At 40.7% G+C, this 25377-nt stretch overlaps 4 protein-coding genes across 9 annotated transcripts in view; 1 reads left to right on the top strand and 3 right to left on the bottom strand.

Annotated features, from left to right (window-relative positions):
- igf2bp3 (insulin-like growth factor 2 mRNA binding protein 3) overlaps positions 1 to 3635 on the bottom strand; it is an 18371-nt gene extending 14736 nt beyond the window's left edge. The window contains exons 1-2 of one of the 3 annotated variants that reach the window (XM_042223630.1): positions 2870 to 3635; positions 1813 to 1873 (exon numbers count right to left, since the gene is read on the bottom strand). In XM_042223630.1, the coding sequence (XP_042079564.1) occupies positions 1813 to 1873; positions 2870 to 3044 (236 nt within the window). In that variant the 5' untranslated portion in view covers positions 3045 to 3635. The remainder of the gene's footprint in view (positions 1 to 1812; positions 1874 to 2869) is intronic. The other 2 variants (XM_005928602.3, XM_005928603.3) reach the window with 2 other exon arrangements.
- tra2a (transformer 2 alpha homolog) overlaps positions 1 to 16446 on the bottom strand; it is a 19240-nt gene extending 2794 nt beyond the window's left edge. The window contains exons 1-9 of one of the 2 annotated variants that reach the window (XR_006054726.1): positions 16265 to 16446; positions 14730 to 14863; positions 14452 to 14617; positions 13816 to 13869; positions 12369 to 12557; positions 11605 to 11720; positions 11244 to 11369; positions 11089 to 11159; positions 10853 to 10930 (exon numbers count right to left, since the gene is read on the bottom strand). Coding sequence is in view for 1 of the 2 variants with exons in the window: in XM_005928599.3 (XP_005928661.1) it covers positions 10920 to 10930; positions 11089 to 11159; positions 11244 to 11369; positions 11605 to 11720; positions 12369 to 12557; positions 13816 to 13869; positions 14452 to 14617; positions 14730 to 14863; positions 16265 to 16300 (903 nt within the window). In the remaining variant the exon portion in view is untranslated. Of the gene's footprint in view, positions 1 to 9974; positions 10931 to 11088; positions 11160 to 11243; positions 11370 to 11604; positions 11721 to 12368; positions 12558 to 13815; positions 13870 to 14451; positions 14618 to 14729; positions 14864 to 16264 lie in introns of those variants that run through there. The other variant, XM_005928599.3, reaches the window with a different exon arrangement.
- Positions 16447 to 17091: 645 nt separating this feature from the next.
- Positions 17092 to 21802, bottom strand: ccdc126 (coiled-coil domain containing 126). Of its 3 annotated transcripts, none has more exons than XM_005928594.3 (3): positions 21449 to 21802; positions 19128 to 19716; positions 17092 to 18935 (listed from the first exon to the last, which is right to left on the bottom strand). In XM_005928594.3, exons 2-3 carry the CDS (start codon positions 19363 to 19365, stop codon positions 18691 to 18693), a joined length of 483 nt encoding a protein of 160 aa, XP_005928656.1. In that variant the 5' UTR covers positions 19366 to 19716; positions 21449 to 21802; the 3' UTR covers positions 17092 to 18690. The 3 variants fall into 3 exon arrangements, with proteins under 3 accessions (XP_005928656.1, XP_005928655.1, XP_005928659.1); XM_005928593.3 differs by having other exon boundaries at positions 21428 to 21802; XM_005928597.3 differs by lacking the exon at positions 21449 to 21802 and adding an exon at positions 19843 to 19973.
- An 86-nt stretch (positions 21803 to 21888) lies between these two features.
- fam221a (family with sequence similarity 221 member A) lies at positions 21889 to 23988 on the top strand. The gene is made up of 6 exons (XM_005928598.3): positions 21889 to 22212; positions 22403 to 22576; positions 22654 to 22844; positions 22951 to 23024; positions 23150 to 23282; positions 23805 to 23988. Exons 1-6 carry the CDS (start codon positions 22061 to 22063, stop codon positions 23906 to 23908), a joined length of 828 nt encoding a protein of 275 aa, XP_005928660.1. The 5' UTR covers positions 21889 to 22060; the 3' UTR covers positions 23909 to 23988.
- The last annotated feature ends 1389 nt before the right edge of the window (positions 23989 to 25377 follow it).

Genomic DNA, 25377 nt, shown 5'->3' on the forward strand with positions numbered 1-25377 from the left:
AATTAAATAATTACGTTGCGTTATACTGTTAATGCCTACAGCCCATTTTTAAGACTCCTTAAGACAAACCCAATGTTACACCAAATGCATAGATCATAATTTTGGTTCCCCTTTGGTCACGCGTGATAGAGGCATGAGAATAAAAAAATATATAATAATTTTGTGCGTAATGTAATTGGGCTCTAACCTGGTTCGCTTGAAACTATAAAAATACCACATCCCCACAAACCATGTCATCGTATTCAGTGGAATCTGTATGAACTCCAAACTATAGCCACCCCACCCTTGATCCTCGTCTGCTCTAGCACTTCCCCCTTAATAGGTTCAAAGGTGATTGGCCAAGCCCCAGTTCATATTTTCAAGCTGGAGTGCAAAGAGGGGCCCAAGTGTCCGTGTGTGTGTGTGTGTATGCGCGTGTGTGTAGCGTATACTCAGAATACTGTTCCCATTGACTGTGTTCCATGTTGTAAAGGAAGGGCACGTTTTTTACCTTTCTGAAATGTGGCGCAAACTCGACTCTGCGGTGTGCACAAAAACACAATCACCACAGCGTTTAGAGGGGACGTCTGAAGATCTGACGCAAATTCTCATTTAAGTACACCTGGTTTATTTAACCAAGCTACAATTTAGACCAACAGCCCACCGGGAAATGCTTCTATGATGTCCACGTGGAAAATACATTTCATGTAAAGGTCTCGCGAATTCTGCGTTTGCTCCATTTTATATCCAAAACGCTTTTTTAAATAAATACAAGTCACGGGGAGCAGTTTTTTTTATGCCAACGTGTTTCAGCAGGACTTTGTGATTTCAAGTGTGACCCATTTCTTTACATAAGAGCAGATCACAGTTAAACGTTGAGAGCAAGCAATGCAAACCTGCAATACTAGTCAGAAATTGCCGCAACTATCATCAACCAAAAGCAATTTAATTCAGGAAAATGCTAATTTTTCACCAAACAGCATCGCCACCAAATAATATAAAAATACACACCATGTCAAAAATGGCCCTTATTTTTAAGTCCACTGCACATATCCCGAGAACCACACAAAAAAATATATTGTGCACCTTTGTCTGTGAAGGTTTGGAAATCATACACCGAACCGCCCAGTGTGGTTACGGGCGTCTAACTCGGAAACCATAGGGTTTTCGTGACTTGGGTCCCAAACCTCCCATTCCACTCGCGTTTGGAGTCCATCTCATGCAACAGCAGCACAATGTGCTGAGGAGGGCGGAAGCGTAGGGCAAACAAGGGAGAATGACGGGCAGATCATTCTCAAATGGACGACTTCACAAGGCCTGTACGCCTCAAATCCAGCCTGCACTCACTCAGCACACATTTCAGCCTGCACACTTTGGTACTCGCCCTGAGCTTTGTGCTTTAATATCGCCAAGAACTGCACATATACACTAAACACATACACACGAGGGAATGGAGCAAGCGAGGAGAAGACAACCATGAGGTGGTTTAACTCAAATGCACGACGGTCTTGGGAGCACCCCCTCAGTCATGGCGAGAGGAAGGAACAGAGCGCCATACGCCCCTTTTATTTGACCCCAAAAAGCATTCAGGGAAAAAAGAAAGAGGGGGGTGGGGGGTGATGGGCGTACGTATTTTAACTAAAATAAATATGTAAAGGTTTGGCAACAAACACACATGCAGCATTATTAAAACACACTCGCACAGACACACACGAGGTCAAAGTAAAATAAAAAAAAAAAGAGTGACGAGGAAGAGAGGGTGACTACAATTTAAAAATATATGTGGGGCTTCTACGAGTTTAACCAAGCACTATTTAATAAAAACCCACGTACCTTTGACGTTTAGGGACCGAGTGCTCCACTTCGAGAACTTTTCCGTGAAGTTCAACTTTACCTTAAAAAGAAAAGAGAAATTTAAATTAGCAAAATACAGCTACGTTAATTTCATTAACCACATGACATCTCGTGTAGGCCTCCATACTGCTGAGTAAACAACCACCCCCCCAAAAAAGAAAACAGGGGTTAATGTTTACTACTAAAAATCCAGAGAAGCATACGTAAGCATGACTGCGAGCTGGATATTTCTCGCATAGGAGCACAAATTGTTCAAAGTGTGCGAGCCACTGGTAGCACGAGGACAAATGAGCCTGACATTAGCACTATTCGTAAAAATAGTGAACGAGTTTAGCTCAGCTGTTACGTGTTCTGTAGGTGCACGCTTAACTTGAAATTAGACAACAAGCCGTGAAGGGTTGGAGTGATTAATGTACAAAAAAAAAAAAAGCTAAATGTGGATTGCCTGCCTGAGTTTGTTGGCCAAATGTAGGCCAACACAATTAAACCACCTGGTGTGTCAGCATGGACGAAATGGCTTCACAGTATAGCGAGTGGAGGCTGTTGGAGAAGGCCTGTATTTTGAAACCTGGAGAAGAGTGCAAGTTCCAGTAGAAACTGGTGAAAGCGACGACACATTACTCTTCAATCGTGCCAAGCTGGGGCTGTGTGATAGAGCTCACAATAAGGGTTCACTTCACGGCTTCCACAACCCCCGCTCGCTGCCCTGAACGGACATAACGTGCATTGCTCACACTGAGGAGTTTACTCTAGCATTTTACCAAGCCACACTCAGTCAAATTACAAGGGCAGAATTTCACTCAAACCTGGGGGAAGCCATTTGTGTGAGCCCCACGGTGTCAAAAGGCCAAGTAAAGGTTGTGTGAGAGAAAGAAACGCTTGGATACACCCCCACCCTACAGGACTACATGCGTTTCTCATAGGGTACCCCCACCACCAACACCACCACCACCACCAGAAGTAAAGCAATCTTCACACAATTGCAGCAGTTTGGGATAATTTCCTAATAGCACCTTTTTGCCCCAGATTGTCTCACCTGAAAGAACATCGATGGCCTTCATTGCTGCCTTCTCGTCCGGGCAATCCACAAACGCATAGCCAGTTTTGACAAGAAATGGACCACTGTGCGGAATCTTCCACTGCTCAAAGATAGTTTCGAAGTCCTCCTCGCTCGCCTCTGCGCTTACGTTGCCAATGTATAGCTTATTCATGTTCTGCGCCGAAAGGGACAATCTTTACGCTGAGGGAGAGATAGTTATTTGCTCTCGCGGATGTGCAGTGTTTGGAGTAGCCTAAATCGCCTTTACTACTACGGAGTGGCTGTAGCGTGCTTCCCGGTCGTTCAAGCCACAGATAGATTTAAACTGGCAGCCTCACGGTGCGTTTGCGCTCCCTCGCCCCTCTGTCTCTATCGCGCAATAAATAAATGCTCAATTATTAATCTCGTGTCTCCGAACGATGGCGGGCTGGGTGAAAAGGAGGAGAAACTACTTTGTGTCTTCCTCCAAACCCCTTGGCAAAGAGACAGAGAATGTCACACACGGTAAGGCTGGCGCCCGCCTCTAAGTCTAGAGCCTAGAATAAGAAGAAGAAGAAGGGGGAGAGAAAAAAATCCTCAGCTATTCCGGCTTTTTTGAATGAGCCACGTGTTCAAACTACAAATCAGCCCACACGTGAGGAATCCCAATTGCTCAATTAAGTGTTTGGGATTGGGGAAAATTGCACGGGAGTCTGGGGTGGGGACAGCAAAGGGGAGTGAAGAAAAAAAGGAGGGGAAGAGTGGATTGGTGTTGGGAAAAAACCTGGCGAGCTTTGTGCGTAAAGGGATTCCGTGAGAAACTAGTGTATCTTTACTAGAATCACATTCGTGTGCCTTTCTCTGCACAGCCTCGACTCTCATTGGTCAAATGAGGAATAGTAAAAACGGCGGTGCGCGCACGCACGCCCATAGCAGGGAGACGCTGATATTGCGAGGGCTTGTGCGCACGGCTGTGCTAAGTGCGCTATATTGGCGACACAGCGGATGGAAAAGGGGGTGGGGCCACTCATAAATGATTTTTTTTTGACACCATATTGTCAAATTGCATATAGAGCGCATTCAGTTGTACGTATTTTGAGTGGGGAAAGGTCCTGTGAAACTCCTTGGGCCCTCACGCATTGTGGGAATGACACGTAGGCTACTACTCTCCATGACGGCATCCATCTTCTGAGTGGAGTGGAGCCATGCCCTCTCTGATCCACAACTCAAAGTCCAACAGCAGGCCCCATTTGCTCTTGGTCACGTCGAGGGGGTATCTTTGGGCGAAATGAGTGCAGCCACGCCATTTGTTTTGTCGTCTTTCGGGCTGTTTGGCACAACTACGAAGCGTTGGCCATGTGGAGCGAATCACACATGGCGAATCCTCTCTGCTATACCCCAGCATGGATTTGAATTTACTGAAAGAGGGAGGGGTCTCCCACACCAATGTGCCCCTAGCGTACTATGTAAAGCAAAGCCCAGTTCAATCACGTGTGGAATACGTGTCTTAAAACATTACACAACTGTCTGTAAGATTTTGTAAACCATAGGCAGAGGTCGACAGTTTACGAACGGGTCGCTCCACGGGTCATTTCTGCATGCACAGGACTAATTGGCAGATTAATCCATGCCTGGCGATGTCAATAGGATGATATATTGTCAGGGCACAAAGTTTCAAAACACTAATGATCCCCCAAAGCGTAAATTTATAAGCACATGTACAGTCAAGTACCACAATAAATTCTGCCTTTGTGCAGGGTATAGTTTGCAGTGTTGCTGAACGTTACTGCAATATACGGAGAGCATAATTCAGCCGCAGTGTCTGCCAAAATGACCATAAAATTGAATCCGTGCCCCTTTAAAGCGGTTTGAGAGAAGAGCTAAGTAGAAAACTTTTATGAAGATAGCATTCATTTTATAGCATTAGTTTCAGATTTATGCACCAAACAAGCTGGCACCCAAATGCATCTCTCTCTGCATTATAATATTAAAGTTCAGCTTTAAACCCAGCACCTTTAAAGCGAGGCTTAAACTTCATCACGTGTTCAGGAGACGCGACACAGTATACTTTAGATATGTGCTGCATGGATCTATTTTCTTTTCAGGATCGTGTGTGGGGATACAGGAGGGCACGCTTTCATTCATAAAATTGTGTTAGATGAATCGGCGTGACGGGTTAGTTAGAAGTAGCCAGAGAGCAACAATGTCAACTACAAAAAAAACTTACACAATAGCAGTAACTTTCATCTCATTCTCCTTTAAAGGCATGGTGTTTTTGTTTGTTTTTTAATTATCATTATTCTTTTATTTTAACTCATTGTAAGCCCGTGTTTGACTTGTGGTCGTCTTATTTTGAAAAGTATTTTAAGAAAGAGTTAGAAACGTGAGTGCAGGTGGGTGTAGTCGTCTCTGCAGCCCTGCAAGTGGCATTACAAAAAAAGAGAAGGGAACAAAAGCTTTTCTCTGGAGCTGAGGTGATGGCACCGCGTCTCTGCAGCGTCTGCTAATGAACAGGCCAAGGTGTGCGTGTCCATGTAAAGCAGGTTACAAAGGGAGTGTTGGCCCTTCAGCAACTGGCTCACAGACCGGGGCCATGGCTGACTCGGTGGGTCTACTTCTCTGCTGCTGCTGAACAAACACACCGAGCTGTCTGATTGGTCGAGAAGGCTGTCCAATCGGAGAGCCGCAAACCTGCTCCGCACTACTCCTGCTGGCTCGGCCTCAACGCGCTCATTCATTGGTTCCCCGGCTCGACTATTCTATATGAATCAGCGCGCCAATCACGCATTTCTCCCCATGTTTGCCCAGTTTGGCTTTTGTCATGGGTTGAAGCATGAAGATGTAACGAAACACGCCAGTGATTAAATCCGAGGCGCTTTGCATTAAAAAAAAATACCCTCTTTAAAACTTTCCGAGAACTTTATGTTGTATTTGGATTTATAGGGCAACCCTTAAATAGGTTAAACGATAAAGGCGTGAAATAGGGTTTAAAATTCAACTTTAGGGCAACTTTCTATCGACTTTTAATCGTTTCATAATTTGTTACAAGACCTGCTCCCCGAAAAGTTTCTTTTTAACTTATGAGTGAGTGCTTAGATCTCTGTACTCTTTCTCCTGTATGGATCTATATGAGGGTTATTTAAAACCAGGGAGCTTTCCGTCGGCCTAGTTAAACTCATACAATTTTTTGAAACCCCGTTTATTAGTCGTTAACCATTTCCACTCCTCATGAAATAACGAAACGCACACGGATGGGGGTCGGTGTGAATGCCAGCTCTGCCAGCTGGGCAGTGTCTCAGAGCTGGTAGTCTCACAGGCTGAACGTATAGAGACAGCAGTCATGTTAAGTTGCTCTCCAGTCTCTGTCGGTTTAAATGAGCCGATGCATGGCTGCAGCCCGCGCGCGCGCGCGTGTGTGCGTGTGGCTGCAGGCTCTGCAAGAGGAGTAGTGAATGTATCGCTGAGGAATGTACAGAAAGTCTCCCCGCCCCCAGCTTCAGGGCTCCTCGCTATGGACAAATTCCATAGGGGGCAAAACTGACATAAAGTTTCAGACTAGACTGCATCCTATGTGGGAAGATTTTCTGCGGTTAATGTCGGTGTAGGAAAAGAACTGACAAAATCGATCTGTTTAATCACAGTGTAGGACATTTCTAGAGGGAAAGTCAAGGAGGGAAAGAAGGGAGGGAGATTGTTTAGGTTAAAAAAAACAGAGAGAGCTTATAGCCCAACTTTGAGCTGGCCTCGCTCCAAGATATAGTCTACGTCGCCAAGCGCAAGGCTCTTTCACAATCCTATTTAGGCTACAGAGAATCAAGGATTCTGTTTTCCGGTGAGATTGCTTTATTATGTTTTTATTTATTTATTTGTTGCGAGGCGATTCGCATCTTTGACAACATTGTCGTTCCACGTGAGTTTTAACCATTTAATCCAGTTGCTGACCGCTTCGGACAAGAGTCAGGGAAGACTATGGTGAACGCCATGTTGAGAATAATCTAGAGCCTTACAGTATCATTAACTAAAAGCAAACAATGTCCTTAACGATGTTAATGCAACTGCGTTTTTCTTTTTTTCCTTTTTCTGCTCCATACATGTGTTTTCTATTGTCATCAAGTGCTTTCATGTAGGCTCCAAAAACCCTTAAAAAGGGGCATGTTTATTCCACAGATTCTGCTTTGAGATGACACCCTTCATCTCATTAGAAAATGGCGGTTTGTGCCCCCTAAAGCACATGCCAAGGAATATTTCTTGCAGCAGTTAAATGGGGATAGCCATAGTTTGCTGGCAAATTAGCAAATATTCCAGAAAATATCTCTTTTATGTTCTTTTAAAAAGACGAATAATCCCAGAAAATAATCTGCTCTATCTTTTTTTTTTCTCGCTTTCTTGTCTTACACACCCTTTTCACCCCCCCATACACAACTTAAATCTTGGGAATTTGTGTGGAAAAGTTTCTTCTTCCTATGCCATCAGTAGATGATAGTACTGCTTATATATGCTGTTGTTTTAAATGAAATAATCATCCATTTGTTTTTTTGCTGGAAGAGGAGGGGAGGTTTAAAAAGCGGCCAAACGTAGCTGCCGTCACACGATTGTTTTGTTTCAGTTGGCAGCAACTGTTCCTTTATTAATTGATCTATTTTTGTAATTAAAATATTTACCAAGTAGCTGATCATTTGGTTATATTTTGAGCTTAGTGCACACCCTTCAAAGCATGGCGTTTGTAGCAGCTGTAATTAGGAATTCTTATTTCTTCTTCTTTTTTCTCTCTTTTTAAAAATTGAACATCAAATGGACAAAAATGCACTTTGACGTCATAAACATTTGTTGATTTTTGTGTGTTTCATGTGAACTGAAGATCACTGCATTTTTTTAGTCTATTGTTGTGGAGCCTTTGTGTAGATTAGCAGCACATGTTGATGCAGCAGGAAAAGTTTTCAGGCAGAGTCACATGAACATTTGCAGACTTTGGTATATATTGCAGCTATACTGAACGGCCATGCTTTAGCATGTGGCTTTGTCTCTCTTATAGGAAACCTTCCCCTCTGGCAGCTGTTGTTTACTGGTTTCAGCACCTTGATTGATTAGTTACAGTGTGCTACGTGTTAAGAACAATTCCTTCCTTAACGCCAACCCACCCCCTCAAAAAAGCAATGACTTGTTTTCTGAAAGAAGATGGAAACATGATTTGCTGTTATTTGGAGTTTTAACACTTTGCAATTTTGCAATGGGCTTGTGTTTGTTGTGCGAGAAAGTACGTGACTTGATGAATCTTAAGCAGAGTAAGTTGTCCGTTTCCTCTGATTAGAAATGCAGGTGTGATTTGAAAGCATGTGAATATTGAATATTTAAAATAAAGTGATGTGATGAGCATCTGTGACTTTGAATATTTTTGCTCATTAATTTAAGTGTTTAAAAAACAAATCGTTTATGGGCATTTTCTTCAACCATCTAGCTTTTAAATATTATAGATAATAATTAACTTTTTAATTAGTGTGTGGATTGCCATTTGGGTTTAGCAGTCAGGTATAGATGCATGCAAAACATTAAAATGTTTTAAAATGGCTATTTAATTATTTTAACATGTTAATACAAATTAGACTAGTGTTTGTAAAGCAATAAAATACACTCCTAGTGTAATAAAATGTTGTTTATCTGCTGAACTTGTGGAAATCTCTTTAAATTATGAATAGAAAAATGAATTTAACTTTCAGAAATGTAATTTTTGAAAGCATCTGATGACTAAGATTAAGAATTTGAGATAATTGTCCAAATGAAAACAGTTAAAAGAGGCCGGCGGTATTTATGTAAGACCCCAATTTCTTTAAGAACAGAGCTCACAGAAAAATAGAAATTTTTAGGTAATCAACCACTGTTAATGTATGTTATTCCAAGTAGAAGCCCAAGCTTATTGGTTAAATGTGAAGAATTCAGAAGTACCCCCATCAGTGTTCCTGCTGCCTCTTAACCTTCAGACGGTGTCCTGTACGCTGCAAGCGTCTCCTCCCAGTTTTAATCTAATCACAAAGGCATGTTAAAGCTACAGGTTGCACCTGGTGTAAACCTTGGTCTTGTTTGGTTCAGTTTTATAAAAATGAAACAGTTAAAGTATGCATGAAGGTTCATGGAAAATTCAGAAAGTTCTACATTTTATGTAGAATCAGTGTACTGCAATGATTTAGTTATCTTTCTCTCAAAAAAATCAGTGTAGTATATGTGTTTAATTCTTCGTCTAAACACACTATGTTACTCTGAAGCTAGGTATATAGGTGTAATTTATGGAATCCCAATAATATCTCGCTAACCCTTAAACATATTTCCTTTTGGTTCTCGACCCCTGCCATGACACCTGGGTCATAGGACAATTTCAGTGACTAAAAAAAACCCCCCACAACTGCACATGTAACTATACAATCTAGAAAATGTCCTGGATTCTCTCATTTCCCTGCACCTGCTCTCTACGCTGAACGCTAATTTGGCTACCACAGGACTCAGATCAGGAAACAACTTTGTAATTTGCTTCATCAATCAAATGTTTATAGGAACAAGTGTACGTACAAGTGCAAGTTCACTCATGAAAATGTGAAAGTGAATGCTCAGGCACACTTAGAGATGATATAGACGACGATAAAGTGTTGAGTTTTTGACCCTTGTGTCCTTCGAGCTAGTAGTTACCTTGAAATCATAAGAATTATGTGAATGACTAGGAATGAATGCATAACTCTGAGGGGCCCCATGACATGTCAGCAGTGATTATTAACCCCATTTGAATGAAGTGCCTTGTTATTGGTCCCATGGTCTACAGATAAAGGACCCTTCATTCCTTCAGGTTTACTTTTGTGATTATCCGCTGTGTCAAATTCCCATTTCCTCTCAATCTGTTCAAATTTTAGCTGTCTTTGTGGGGGACAGAGTGAGTGATCATGGTGGTTTCATGCATTCTGCAGGGTTGTTGTACCTGTGGCTGGTAACACCATTGTATGCAAAACAAATCTAATCATGTTGTCTCCTTTTCATTATGTAATATCCACTGTCACAACGGTGGAGAAGTTAATGCATTTTAATGTATTACCCCTCCATGTGAACTTTGTATTTTATTAACTCAGTCGAATAAAAGTCTTGCTAAAAGCCGTTGTGTTTATTTTCCTTGGTGTCATCTTAATGAAAGTAAACTGAATGTATATTGAGGATACACTGTAGTTTCAACACAAGAATACAGCAGGCGACTTTAAGTTTGTGTCGATATCTTATCGCGCACACCACCTTGGAATTAATCTTGTTGTGTGAATCTCTTGCTTTCCCACCTCACCCACTCAACTTACAGCATTCACTCCCACCTGTACAACTAAATCCCAACTTCAATTTCATGAACATTAAGTCAGAAAAACGCCTTACAAACTTTCCGCGGTTTTCATAAATTTGTATTTTCCGTACAAAGAAATGACAATAAAAATAAAACAAATTGCAAAACATGATATTAAAACTCTCTGAAAACTTAAACAATGACTTCTTGACTGGGGGGGAAAAAAAAAAAAAAATTTAACTTCTGATGTTGGTAGCACTTCATTTTAACCACCTGATTTAGTTACCATTAAAGTTATTTAGTGTCAAAATTAACACTGGCATTAATTTGTTATCTTTATACACATAGAGTGCATCATTAACACAGGCTGCAAAATCCAGTGTCACTTTTTTTCTTTCCCCATTTTTAATACAAAGTTAACAGTGATGAGTACAAGAAATCTGATCAACCATAAGTGAGCAAAACACGCGATCCGAGCTCCAGAAAATGAAGGAGGAAGGAAAGATGGAGGTCTAATAATGAGGCAAGAGTAAGCCACAGGTGCTGATTTCTGTGCTCAAACTCAACACGGATGCATCCAAAGGTCTAAAAATTAAGACATCTATTTCATGTAAACAAGAACTACTTTAAAACTCAAGAGTTCTGCAGATATAGACATGCTTAATCAAAATGTTTCCCTCTGAAACACTTTGATGTACCACACACACACACACACACACACACCCATCAGTTATTGGAGGGATGCTGAATGTTGAAAGAAGCAACTCAGTAACGGCCTGCAAAAGACAAGAAACAAACATTTGTGTTAATAAATGGCTGAAGTCTGTGAAGTGCAAAAAGACTGATCATCATTTGACCAGAGAGTTAAGCACAGAGATGTGTTCGAACAAGTGCAATAACCAGCTTTTTGTGCGCCACTTCTCTTCACACTTACGTGGGCTGTAGGAGCGAGACCGTGAGCGAGACCTGTATCGACTGTAGTACGGTGATGGAGAGCGCCTGCGACTGCAAAAAGACAAAAGGAACTTTAAATGCGTCTTCTACCATATAACACTACAACACTTTGTACTCGGAAAAATTAGCGCTCACCTATATCTGTAGTCGTACTCATCATATCTGTCGTAGCGATCATAGCCGCGGTCATAATATGACTCTCTTCCCCTTCTGCTGCTGCCGCCACCGCCACCACCACCACCACCACCACCACCACCATTGCTGTAAAAATGTAAAAAAGTTAATTAAAAAAATAAATACATAAAAAAAAGTAAAATGACTTCTGAGAAACCTGAGGGGGAAAAAAAGCACCATGTTAAGCACAGACAATACTGCATTTAATCAGTATGACTCAGAGGTGCATTTAAGCTTCATGGAGATTTTAAATAGAGCTCCAGTGTCATGCAGTAGGTTAAGGGAACAGGTATCTAAGATTTGACACAAATGCTGATCTTACTGTGTAGGTCGGCCCATGTAGATTCCTGGTGTAGGGGTATGGGGACGTTTAGTAATGGAATAATCCACTCTGATGCGCCTCCCATCCAGCTCCATGCCATTGGCTCGCTCCATTGCCTGGGAACACAAAAGGAAAGGGGAATACAAAGATATTGTCAGACCACTGTAAGTTCTTTGGTAAAAATGTATTTAAATAATGAAGGCCCACCAATATTGGACACTGAAACCATCTATATTAGACCCCATGATTGGGTGGTGAGAGAATGTAAAGAAAGGCTGACACCTAGTGGCATATTCAAGTAATCACACCCAATTTTTAAGAAAAAAATAAAATAAAATTTCTGAAGAAGCAAATCTAAACAACTGGTAACAAAAATGGAGAACTGCCTCTTTTTGGACTTTGGGTTTCATTGGGGTAACAGTGAAATAGTCCAGAAACATTAGGAACTGTAGCCAAAACTGTTTTCATTTTATGGGGTAAACATTTTTCTTCTGGCAATTTTGATAATGTTTGTTGATATAACGAGCCTATTTCTGCCAACAATGTTTTTGTTTTAATCATTTCCATTCTTAACTCAAAATTGAGATGCATTTCAAAATTTCAGTCAGATATCTAAATAACATTTTTAAAGATTTAAAATAGTAAATAAAAAAAACCGAGATAACCTGAAAATACAATATTACAATAAAAATAAGTTGCTTGCATCAAGTCTGAAGACCACTGGGCATCTGATCCATAAATAACACCCCAAATATTTTTCATACCTCTTTAGAGTCTTCAAGCCTCTCAAAGTAAACAAAGGCAAATCCACGGGAGCGACCTGTGCGCTGGTCATACACCACGTTGACTCCAGCCAAAGGACCGTAGCGTGAAAACACCTCTCTCAGGTCACGCTCAGTCGTGTACAGGCTCAAACCAAACACCCCCAAACACGTGCTCGGATCAGGGTTCGCCTGGAAAGGTCAGCGATAGGGGTAAGAGTTGATGACATAGCTTACCACATCGACCCATGTAATGGTTTGCATACAGAATATATTTAATGAATTTATGATGCCCCCCTCACCCTCCACCACATACACACAGGATCACTTTACATACTTTATGCACAGATGCTAGAAAAAGGTCTTTCCCTAAAACCCAGCACAGAAAATAATCACTAATAAAATACACTAAATCAATTAATTTATAACTGATGCAGCTGATGCTTAATAGTTGCTTTGGATCAGTTTTGCAGCTTATGGACAAAATACTGTTTCACCTACACTGGATACATGCTCTTACATTGTGACTTTTGACTTATAACTGAGGCAGTTATTGAGTTGCATTGAAGGATATAATCCATATAATTTATGTTTGTATAATGGGGTAACAAAAGATGATGAAACAGTAGCACAATAAATTCTCAGTGGGTAAACTATGACAGCTTTAATAACCCCTTAAACTGCTTTCAAAAATATGTCACAGGGAGAGCTATGTATACACACACGTGCTATAAAACCTTTTCACTTGCCTCATGCTTGCTCTGTTTTGTATTATTATATGGCCCACAAAAAGCAGCTGTGCCCTACAAATATTGAGCTTAAGAAAGCTAGTCAAACTAGTTAAACATGGTGCTGCAAGCACATGTCAGCAAATGAGGAACCACTGAAACACATTACTTTTAGTGCATATGGCATAAATATATACAATATCTTTTTACTGATCTTTTTACTTTACCAGCATTTTACATTTGAATCTTTAAAGTCACTTTAAAAAAAAAATAAATTAAAAAAGGCAGGGCACTTTGTATATCATTTGATCTGCTCAAAAATTATTGTCAAACACATATAGCACATTGTACTTTATATGCATTAAAACTGCACACACATCAGAAATCATCAATTACTGGAGCAACAAAATAAACATACAGTAAAGAAATAGTGACAGCATTTTTTTAAGTACTTAAATGTTAGTTGAGGCCTCTTTTCCACTGGAGTTTCAAAATATAACTTGATTTATTAGGTGACCTAATACTTATTGTAGATAATAAAGGTGACGCTGGTTGCAAACCAGCCACAGTGTCCACACACATCAAGTTATTTGTATTTTTAAAAATTTCCCTATGATTATTTATGCATTTATACCTCATGCAGCACTGCAATGAGAGTGGTAACTTTGACCCACACACAACATTACTTCACCCCCCCAAAATATGTCAGAAGGTCCACATACCCTAACATCAGCACCACCGCCATGACTGTATGCTTCTTTTGTGAAGTCATGGCTCTGTTGATATAATGAAAGGGAGGGAAGGTTTATCAAAGGGGTTATTAAATGTCATGTCAAAGCAGATTCCCACCGCATTTACCACAATCAACTGATAACATAAAACATATTTTACACAACAATATATTTTTATAACATAACACAATGAGAACACTTCTCTGGACTGTAAAGACTTTTAATTAAACACTTCCTGTTAAAACAGTTGTAATTCCTAATAACAATTTAAAACAAACAAACAAACAAACATAATATATATACTGAAAAAATAAACCAAAATGACAAAACTGTTTTGTTGAGATTAGCCTGAAGCCTCTGGAAACATGTAGGTGCGCTAAATAAAAATGTGTCATGTGTTGAGTGAAATGTGGTGTGAAATTCACTTACAGGCATGGCCTCCTTTAAAAATAACCCCCCCCAAGCATTTTGAGCGTATAAATTTTCACTTTAAGTATATCGTGCAGTATATATTCATGTCCTCACTACTTACTAGCTATGACACACAATAACCCAGTCTTTACAAGTCTGATTGTGAATGTATACGTTCTTTACCTTTCCTTCCACAACATCTTGAGTTACACTTACCCTACTGCCGGTGTGACGGCGCCGGTTTGACATGGGGGACGTGCTCTGGCTCTTCCTGCGCCGGTATTCAGGGCTGTAGGAACGAGAACGGGACTTCCTCCGGTGGGAATAGGACCGAGAGCGTGAACGGCTGTACCGGCGGTTTGAGTGCCGTCTAGAACGGGATCTAAAAATGAAGAAGTAGTAGTGAATTCGACACAAGAGAAGATGGCAACATTTAGGATAATCAGAGTGTGTGTATGTGTGTGTGTTTTGGGAAGGGTGGGGGCCAAGCTTACCTGGATTTTGACCGAGACCGTGATCTGGACTCGGAGTGTTTGGAGACCCGGGATGGGCTCGGAGAGTGAGACCTGCTCTCCGACTTGACCCGAGCTGGACTCCCACGATCCGATTTAGATGGGGAGCGTGACCCCTATTGCCATAGCAGTATGTTAACAACCTTTAATCATTCAAAATTTATTTATTTATACAAATCACAATAAGCAGTCAAATAAAATGGAAGTATCACACAGAGTACACTTATCTAAAATGTGCAGCCTATATACTGCGGGAAAAAGGGTTAGTAATCATGTAATTTCAATAAATGAACCTCTGTGTGGCATATTATTAAAATATCTATATTTAAAACAATGTACATGTTCACCTGGACTATTAACACGGGAAAAAAAAACATGCATTTTCTTATGTTACAGAAACGGAGCATGATAAAGAAAAGACATTTTGACACAAACAATATATTTACTTAACCTAGGGACACATTCATTCTTCCAGATTCTTTACACGCTACTCCCTTCTCTGAGGATTTCTATCCTTCTTCATTCTTCTTTTTTCAGTTTTCTCATTTTCTGATTCCAGGTCTGTTTCATTTTAGCCATTACACTGCAAGCGCGTCTATCTGACACCATTCTTCCGGTACACTTCCTCCCTTTCCAGCTCTATGTTCTGTTCTGTATATGTTTTCATTAGCCTTCTTTTATCTTGAAAATTTTCTTCATCATTCTTGGATAAAACTCTTCAAATCCTTCAGGTTCAATAACCTTAATGAAAAAAGAACATTCAATGAAATTAAGATCAGAGTGTTTTAGCAAAGGAGAATATCGTGAATGAAATGAAAAGGAAAACTGAATGCATCATTACATTTACAGTGCTGCTTCATTAGGTTTGAATAACCCAGAATTTATGCAAATGAGCAGAACAATGTAACATATGTGGGAATAAAAAGAGCTTAAATGAATTTTCTAGCAATGTTTCAACCTGATAAACCAGAGAATGAACGCTGAGAACGAAGAGTGGCTTAGGACTAACCCTCATACACTGACACAAAGCAGTACTACAGACAAAAAAAAAAACAAAAAACCGTAAGTGTGCAGAGCTATCCGCACAAAAGGACGCTAGCATAACGTAAGAGATAACTTGTGATTCCTTTCATTAACGAATGAGTCAGGTGCACTCAATTAAACTCACACAGCATGAAGCCAATTTGCACACACCAGTGTTTTAACACTGGTTATTATTTTAAGCCAACTAGCTTGCTAGCTAGCGCCTGTTAGAAGCAGCCTTGCTAGCAGAGCATTAACCTTTCACATTAAAACAGGTATTAGCAGTTTTCTTCTGTTAACTTGAGGCATTTCTCTGCCTCTGTCTGAAAACTGTAACGCAAGCCGATGAAGCGTTGCAGGTTATTTAGAGTTAGCACACATTACCATTGGCTAGTAGTTAGTGTATCCTAACAATGTTCTTTACTGAAAGCCACACGGAAGAGAAAGGGAAGAAAGGAAGATGTCACCGATATCATTCGACGGGAACTACTTACCCGCCCTTCATAGTTTCCTTCCTCAAGGTCACTCATTGCTCGGTATAGCTAATAAAAGCAGTTATTTGGACAAAAAATAAGCAAGTGGGCTTATATGCTACGTATATTTTCTGGTCAGTAGCTAGAAGATGGCGCGTAACGTAGGTTGCTGATATGTTTATGAGCCGCAGGATCTGACGTCATCTCCCACGCCCCCCCCCCCCTTTCGACATAAAAAAAACATGGCGAACACACGGAGAAGTTGTAATGTTCTTTCACGGACCATTAGTGTCGCGGAGAAACATTAAGATGTTGTAGTACAAAGCAACCCTGCCACACAGGATAAAGTAATTTATTGTCAAGTAGAGCAAAATTTCTCATTGTAGAGAGTGAGAGTTAAGATCGTTGGAGGCAGAGTAGAGGCTACAGTCACGTGAAGAAACATGATTTAAAAAAAACATTTAAATGTTTGTATTTCAGTGGTGTGCTTCTCTTTATGTCAGAGGACAGGACACAAACTTACTGGTGATCTTTTTTTTAAATCATGATGTTAATTTGCAGGTGAATTACACTTCCGCGTCAGATGTACACCATAATCGGAACCCCATTTTAACCTTACGCCGGAACCTTCTGTATAACCTGACGTACTCCTCACGACAAACGTAACTACAGGTCAACGACTTGAATGGCGACAAAGGTTGCGGTGTAGATATTAGGAGCTCCCGGTTGCAAAGTCAGTTGTGCCAGATTTTCCGCAGAAGTCTAAATCACACTTTACAACCCCATTTCCTAAAAAAGAAAAAAAAAGCGCCACCAAATACAAGTTACAAAAAAGACAAACGTCCAGCTGCAGTTAAATATTAAGCAACTTTATTCCTGCAGTGTGACACTTTAGCTTGAGGTCATAAAATAAAGTCCACGGGTTAGCAACAAAGTTGTTTTCTACATTATGCTCCTGGAGTTGTGTCTTCTTTCCTTCTTCATACACATTGGAAGATGGTGAAGTTTTTATTCTACTTCTCAATAAAAACATGAACAAATAGTAGTGCTCTTTTTGTTGTATTTAAATAAAGATTCCCAGACATGCATTATACCTAGTACTGGACTAAACTGCATTTTTCTTTTAGTGTTGGACTAGGCTTTCTGGGAAGCATGCTGCTACTGCTTAATTTTTTTTTTTTTTAAAAATCAGTTATTTTAGTTTGGTTTTTTTTTTGTTTTTTGGAAAATAGGGTTGTATGAGTAAAGACATCTCCCATCAGGTCACCACCTTATCATTTTTACTTCATTGCATCATGTAGCAAATTAAGGTCGCGCCACTACTCGATTATTTAGTCCTGTGATCGCCACATACTGTTAAGCTGAAACAAAGCTGCTTTAACTGCCTTATTTTTCCTCACTTTTATTCTGCCACTCATGCTGTGTTTTGTATAATCCCCCTCCTGCCAAAAAAAAGGAAGAAATGTTGATAAAAATGTTGCAAATCCAGTATAACGACCAACAAGTTTTTCTTTCTTGGTGGACAAACCAGTGTTAACTATGCTAAGAGCACAGGTCCAATGCAGAGGATTTAATTTTAAAAGATTTCTATAATCACAGTGCACCATGAATATGTGTAAGCAGTGAGTCAGTTATCCTAACAGCATTAGTGGGCTAAAAACTCACTGCATATACATTCAGTCTCTTTGAGCTACTGGATTTGAAGTGAGACAGAGCAAGCACACACACTCGCACGCATTTACAGCGGCAAATAGGCATCATCCCATGATATTCTCCATACGTCTCACAGCAACAGCACATACACATTTATATTGCCTTCACATGGAGTGCAAATAATATTCTTTGGATTTTTTGTTACAAGAAAACTACCTAGTTAATTTTGCCTTAAAACCTCATTAGCTGTAAGCTAAAGGAAGAATCTTCAAGTTCTTTAGTTCTTAGCAATCGTGGCAGCAAAAAACTAAAACTGTATTCTAAGCTATCATACATGTACAGCATTTTGATATGTTGAAGTAGTACTGTAACTTGTTGGCGATGGGAGCATTTTAAGCTGGTTTTATGATTAAGCAGTTAGAATTCAGGAACAGTTTCAAGCATCTGCTTTTGGCATATACTTAAACAGTCACCTTACATTTGAAAAAATAGGCATAATAGTTTCAGCAATGGAAATACAAAACAAGAAAAAGATGTGCTGGAAGTATTGGTACAAAAAAATGAAATAAATATCAGCATTGAGAGACTAAAGAGGTCCTCTTTCTTCTGAGTTGGATGAATATTTCTGAGACACATTCCATAACTTAAGCTTCTGGGCATCCATAAGAATCCCTGCAGCTCTTTATTTATCTGATGTTGCTTCATTAGCAATGAAAGATGTAAAACTTGGTGTGCTTATTTAACAAAAAACAAAAAACAAAAAACAAAAAAAAAAGATATAATATTTGGCCTTCTTAATGTGGTCGGGCCCTATTAGGTATGTGTGGATGAAGGCGATATGTCCCTGGGTGACTTCCAGGTTTCTCCTGCTGCTTCACAGGTTTCTGCAGGGCTACAGGAGCAGATGCAAGCAGGCCCCCTGCTGTGTGGGAGCTGTTTGTAGAGGAGGAATTGACCACCAGTTCAATTTTCCCCTCCAGTTTTACAAGCCGTGTCAGAATGTCATCCAGTAACACAGCTATAGTCCTCTTCAGGTCAGCTGTTTGAGTAAAGTACAGAGAAAAAGACAGAAGGGGGGAAAAAAAAAATCAGTCCTTGAGGCTGCTTTTCTTGCAACTATGAGACACACTTGTCATGTAGGTATTAGTAAAATATGGTGCAATATCATCATACTTTCCATTTAAAAAGTATGGTAATATTGCACCACTTCTGAATTTTTCTAAATTCTTACCATATCCTGCCATGGAGGTTCCTTGTGGCCCACCTGGTGCATTCTGGTTCTCTTCTGTCAGCACTTTGACATATCGCCGGCTTAGCTCCAGTATCTTCTCACGCAACTCTGCACTGCTCTGATGGCGAGGCTGCTGCACAGTGTACCTCAGCAGCATAAGTCCCCATGCCAGGCCAAATGCCAGGAGTAGCATACTCAGCTTCTGAGACATGTTCCTACGCAGTAGTGCAGCCAGCATGGTACTGTGGTGAAGGGGAAAGGTGGCTATGAATGCCCGGCTGAGGCTGAAGGTCTTGAGTTCTTTGAATTTTTAAACAATCAGCTTGACAACGTAGCAGTTCCTGCAGGAAACAAATCCTGCTGTCCTTAGTCAAACAGAGGTCAAAGCTGTCAAAGTCTGCTGCACATCCTGCTCATCGTGAGGGGATATGAAGAAGTCTGGAGTAACAGCAGAAGCCAAGAAGTGTAGCCACAGACATCTGCACTCAGGGGTGTTTGGAAAGGTGCTTGGGTTGCAAGATGTGTGAGACCAAATCACCAATGCAGACTGGGTTTTTAGGCAGGGGATCAGCAGACATGGCTGAAAATGCTTTAAAAACAAACAAACAAACAAGAACAAGAAAAAGAAGACAACAGACAGAAATAAAAACATTAATATAGAAGGAAAAACATGCTTACATTAGGGATGCAATGAAAAATCTGACAAAACAATTACTTTAAACACTGCAGCAAAACTCCCTCCCACAATCCAAAGACATGCAGTTAGTGAGATAAGGTTAACTTGTGATTCTAAATTATACACAGGTGTTAATGTGAGTGTGACTGATTCTCTCTCTCTGTGTGTGTTAGCCTTGCTTCAGACTGGCGACCTCCCCAGGGTGTACACCATCTCATGCCCTATGGTAGCTGGAATAGCCTCCAGCCCCCCACGACCCTAATAAGGATGAGCAGAAGAAAATGGATGAGATGGATTTTTTTTTTTTTTGCAGTGCTGCAATGTCATGACTAAAAGAAAAAAAAAAAAGCTTAAAAAAAAAGCTTAAACCCATTGCAGTCTCATTTTTGTTCATCCTCTAAATTTGTAAGGGCTCACAGAATGAGTATTTCTGGGTGAGTTAATGAAAGCACAATCTCATGTGAATGATCACATCTATCTTATCATTAATAGCAAGGTTTCCTGAAATACTTTGTTGTTACTAGTGACATTTTCCCCCTTTTACTGCTTTTGGTTACAAACACTAAGCTACAAATCTCTTTCAGCCCTCTTAGCCCAGAAACCTGATTACTAGTTTAGATTTCACCGTACCTACTTTGCAGCTCCAAATAGGGGAGAGAGAAACAGACAGAGGGCATTCATACCCCAATTCCACAATGGGCACAATAGTGACAAATAATCTGCAAGCGCACTGTGCACAGTCAAAGCACATTAGACAATTTCTCAGCTTTCACAACTTTGTCACCAGGTTCATTTTCTGAAAAATCTCTTGGGTGAGGGAGTGTCACTTCTTTTTGTGAGGCTGGAGAGGAGATGGTGATTGAGCAGATAAATTATGAAAAGATGAGTAACACAATCTGTTAAGTGATGCTTCTCATACACGCAAACATGTCCTTTCTGTGACCTGGGCAAAACCAGTTATCAGCAAATACAAACTCAACTAGGAAGAAATTCTTAAAGTAACGGTATAAGTAAGTCAGGAAGTGAGACTCTTGTCATGACCGGACCATAATTTCATGGAAACACAAACGTTTCAGACAAATAATCTTCCACCTGGTTAGAGGACTGTTTAACACAGCGTGCCTAATCGGGCGCATGGCTTATCGGACTCCTTACCAGCCATTCACATCTATCCCAGAAGTTAAATATTGACCACAACAGCTGTCACATGTCATCTGCACAGGCAAACAACTGGCAGGGTCAGCGAATGGTTCAATTGGGCGACAGGTGCGCAATACCGAACTGTCAACAGTGCTTGGGTTTTACAAAAAAACAAAATACAGAACTTACTGAACCTGTTTATCACCTAGCAGAATATAAAATAAACATGTTTAAAGTAGATTATCCAACCCAGCACTGAAAACGAATCCAAACCACACGTGTGCTTCGTTTCTGATAGGCATTTCGGGACATTTGTTTTTAACTACTTAACAGTCACTGAAGCGGTTTCCAACTCTGTCGATATTTCACGTTAGCTCGACATTTCTGCTCGCCAGCACTGAAACCATACAGTCAACAGCGAAAAGGGAAGGTAAACCTTTTTCGTGTCCCAAAACCTTTCAAAAAAACACACATTTCAACCCACCGTGTTATCTGGGAAACTAACTTGAACTGAAGTGGAAATTTGCAGGCTGCAGATAGGCAGTGACGAGGCGACTGTGAGCTCCAGCGGCTACCGGTGGCTGACACTGAATGATGCTTGTTGTTTGGCAACCCAGGGCTGTTGTTGCTGTGTTGTGAACGGCACCCTCCCTTTGTTTCCGTTAACGAAAAGTTAGCTACCGAACTTCGAGTGAAGGTGTCTTTTCCGGCTCAAAGTCATTCCGCCGCCTTCCGACACAGCCTCGAAAAACCGACGGGGTCTCTGTATGCAAAAGTCGGCAGCTAAATTCCAAGCATGCAACTGCGCTGAATGTCATGGTTCCACTGGACGTCTCGTGCATGCGTCAGTGCTATTGAATTATGGGAAATGTATTCATACCCTACTTATCGTGGTGTATCGCCTCTAACCAAATATTTTATTGAATTATTTTCGTTTATCTACGAGTATTATTTAAGGGGAAACCTTTAAGTAACAATGAGTTTATTCCGTAAAAAAAAATCATACGGCATATTGTAACGTTCACGACGATAGCAAGCCACAAATCCGTCATTGCTTTGTGTGCGCGTGTGTGTAGTTCACCCTGCGCCCGTTAGAGGGAAGTCTAAAACCATCTCCATGGCAATTTTAAAACTGGTTGTAAACACAAAGAGTAGCTACTGTGCAAGGAGCGAGCTACAGCTACAAGTTAAACCCTCTAACAACATGGAGAAAATAGATCTCGATCAATCCGCTTTAAAAGCAGTTGATGACTACTGGGAATACAGAAGGTTTGTTTGGCGAGTGTCTTATGACTGATGGTTTTGGTTTTTCAGTCACCGTCACGTGACAGCTTTTGCCAAAGTTAACATAGCGACCATGCTATTACACTTAGATAAGCTCGTATTATAGGAAAACAATGAATATAAATAGATTTAACTGTATGTAATATTATTCCTATTGGTGGTTCGTCTTCTGGAGGATTGTGGGTGATGATGATGGAGAAAAGCTCTTCACTCCAGAGCAATATGAGGAATACAGGAAGAAGATGTTTTCTCAGCGACTTAAAAACCGGTTATATGTGAGCTATGGAGTGCCTGGGGGTATTGACTGTAAGCTGATTGGCCCAGAAACACAGTGCTTCTGTGCACATAGGTAACACATTCCTTTATAACTCACACACTCAGACATCCTTCTCTCTTGCACATGCTCAGTAATGAAATGTAATCCAGGTACAAGCAACATAAAACAGACTGGGAAGTGGTTCCCTCTGAGCGACCCCTGGCCTTACCATGCAGAGTCAAGGGATGCCGTTGCCCTGCCTACGAGTACGTCCCTCGGCTTGGACCAAACCCTGTGCGCTGCAGGTGTAAACACTTACCTCAACATCACAGTGAAGCAGCAGGCCACTTGTGCAAGTCTTGTGAGTCTGAAATCACTACATTTTAAAATTGTATTACATGTTTACTCCACTCAGTGTGAACTCCAGCACCTATGTGGACTCTTGTTCTGCTGACTTTTTTTATCAGGCAGTTCTTGTTCTGGATTCCAGAGTCCCTACACCTGTGGGTGTGGCCAGCCCAGCTCTGAACACCAGACTCTGGTAAGACAACTCAAACATCAAACATGTTTTCTTCTTGTTAAAGAAGCAGATGCTAGATCTAGATTTCTATTACTCTGCATAATTTCAAATAAAACTTTATTGTGTTTGCTCTATCTTCTTGGCAGGTTGAGACAAAACTGGAGAGGCAGGCACGGGGTCAGCCTGTGGGCAGGGATGTCCCTTATGCTGCCATGGGTGGGCTGACAGGGTTCAGCTCCTTGATTGATGGTTACCTAGCTTTGGAAATCAGTGGCTCAGGTAAGACTATAACTGCATATAACCTTTTTGTCTTTCTTCCAAGGGAAGCAAAAGTAGAGATCCGTTTTACACATGTATGGTTTAACACCAACACCCTATAAGCACTAAGACCATTAAAGCCCTTTTTTTTTTTTGAATTATAGAGTGAGGTATTTGGTGATCCAGCCTTTGCTAGGGTGTTTTTGGATGCATTCAACTGTATGTACTGTTAGTTCCATTAAAGCACATAGGAGGGCAGCAAAGTGCAGTGGAGTGTCAGTGTTGAAATGAAGAAACCTGCAGTGCTGCGATTTGTTCATGAAAAGTGAAAAGTGTAGAGTAAAGACTGTGTGTGGTTATCTCGATTTGGAGTACAGCTGTGTGGACACAAAAATATATGTCTTTCTTTTGATTATAGTACAGTGTGTAAAAAGATTCAAACTTTATGCAGTGGACTGATTACTCCATAATTTTGCATATATTTTGCAATGACACCTCCTTCCATACATGATTTCCATAATCTCTGCTGTATTTTTTTTTTAGATCAAGAAAGCCCTCAGCAGAGCTGCTCGGCATTAAAGACCAACCAAACATCAGCTAAAGCATCAAGGTTTGCTCTCTGTAAGAGAGGGACCAACAAACAATAAAATACAACATCGGTTTGTGTGTATCCATAGGATAATGAATATGAAATACTCAATACATACATATTTGGACAATGCTGAAATTGTTGTCATTTTTGGGAGATTTTAGATAAAAGAAAAAAGCTTTAATTCAAGGGTTTAACAAAAGTCCTGCATTGACTGATTAAGAATTACAGCTGTATAACTAAATGGGGGTGTGGCGATATGCGGATTATGTGTGGATTGCAGGCAGTGAGTAAGCATTGTAAGAATTACAGCCATTTTTATACACTATCCCCCATTTACAGAGGCGTAATTAGATAAACCTGTTATGAAACGACTGTATGCAGGCAGGAAAAGGACCCAAAGTGCAGACTCCGGAGACAAACGTTCAGTACAGCTTTAATGCTGAACTCAAAAGTGTAACAAAACTGAGACTACAAAATACACCTACACAGCAAGATAAGAGTAGATCATGACACTGACAAACTGAAACACAAGGCTTAAATACATAGAGGGAGCAATCAGGGAATGGGCAACAGGAGGGAGACACAGCTGGGGCAAATCAGGCCTAACGAGACAAGGGGAAGCAAAACCAGACACATTAACATGAGACATGGACTTTCAAAGTAAAACAGGAAACATAACACAGACTCACAGGCAGGCACTATAACAAAGGGAACAGAGACGTGGGACCAGGGCAGACACAGACACTGACTGGACGTGGGGATACTGCAGACAGGGGAGACAGCAACTATGGAACACAGACAGAAAACCAGAACACTAAAACTCTAACCAAACCCCACCCAGAGAACCTAAACTAAGAATAATCCTAAAACCCATAAAGCAAAGCTAGAATATAATGAAATAACAAAATCAAAGAACCAAGAACACAAAACACTGGGTCGATGACCCAGGGACCCTAACAAAACCAGCATAATTTGAAATAGGTTATTTTTAATACTTCTGTGAAAATCCTGCGCAGTCAGTGACTGCCTGAAGTCTAGAACCCATGGAGATCATCAAATGCTCTTTTTCCTGCATGAGATGCTCAGCGACCTTCTGTTGCTGCTTTTGGGTGTATGTGCTTTGAGTTTGGTCTTCAGAAACTATAAAACACACTCTGTTGGGCTCAGATTGGATGACTGGCTTAGTCATTGAAGAATATCTAATTTCTGTGCATTGTGAAACTCTTCGGTTGCTCTTGCAGTATTCTTTGGGTCATTATCCATTTGCACTTTGACATGGTGTTCCAGTTTTGCAGTATTTGGCTGCATCTGTGTACACAGTATAGTCCTGTAGAAAGCTACTTTAAGCTGCAGTGTTATTCACAAGAGGTCGCCACAGGGGTAGCTCGCATGTTTGATTCGGCAGATTTTTTACCGTAGGTTGGCCTTCCTGATTTAACCCCAAAGGGATTTGTGTCTCCCCTTGGGATCGAACCAGAGATTTCCCGCTTATTAGGTGAATGTGTAAACCGCTTACTGCTATAT

The sequence above is a fragment of the Haplochromis burtoni genome, unplaced genomic scaffold (assembly GCF_018398535.1).
Source record: "Haplochromis burtoni strain Fernald_Lab_line unplaced genomic scaffold, NCSU_Asbu1 Contig_116, whole genome shotgun sequence".
NCBI lineage: Eukaryota > Metazoa > Chordata > Actinopteri > Cichliformes > Cichlidae > Haplochromis > Haplochromis burtoni.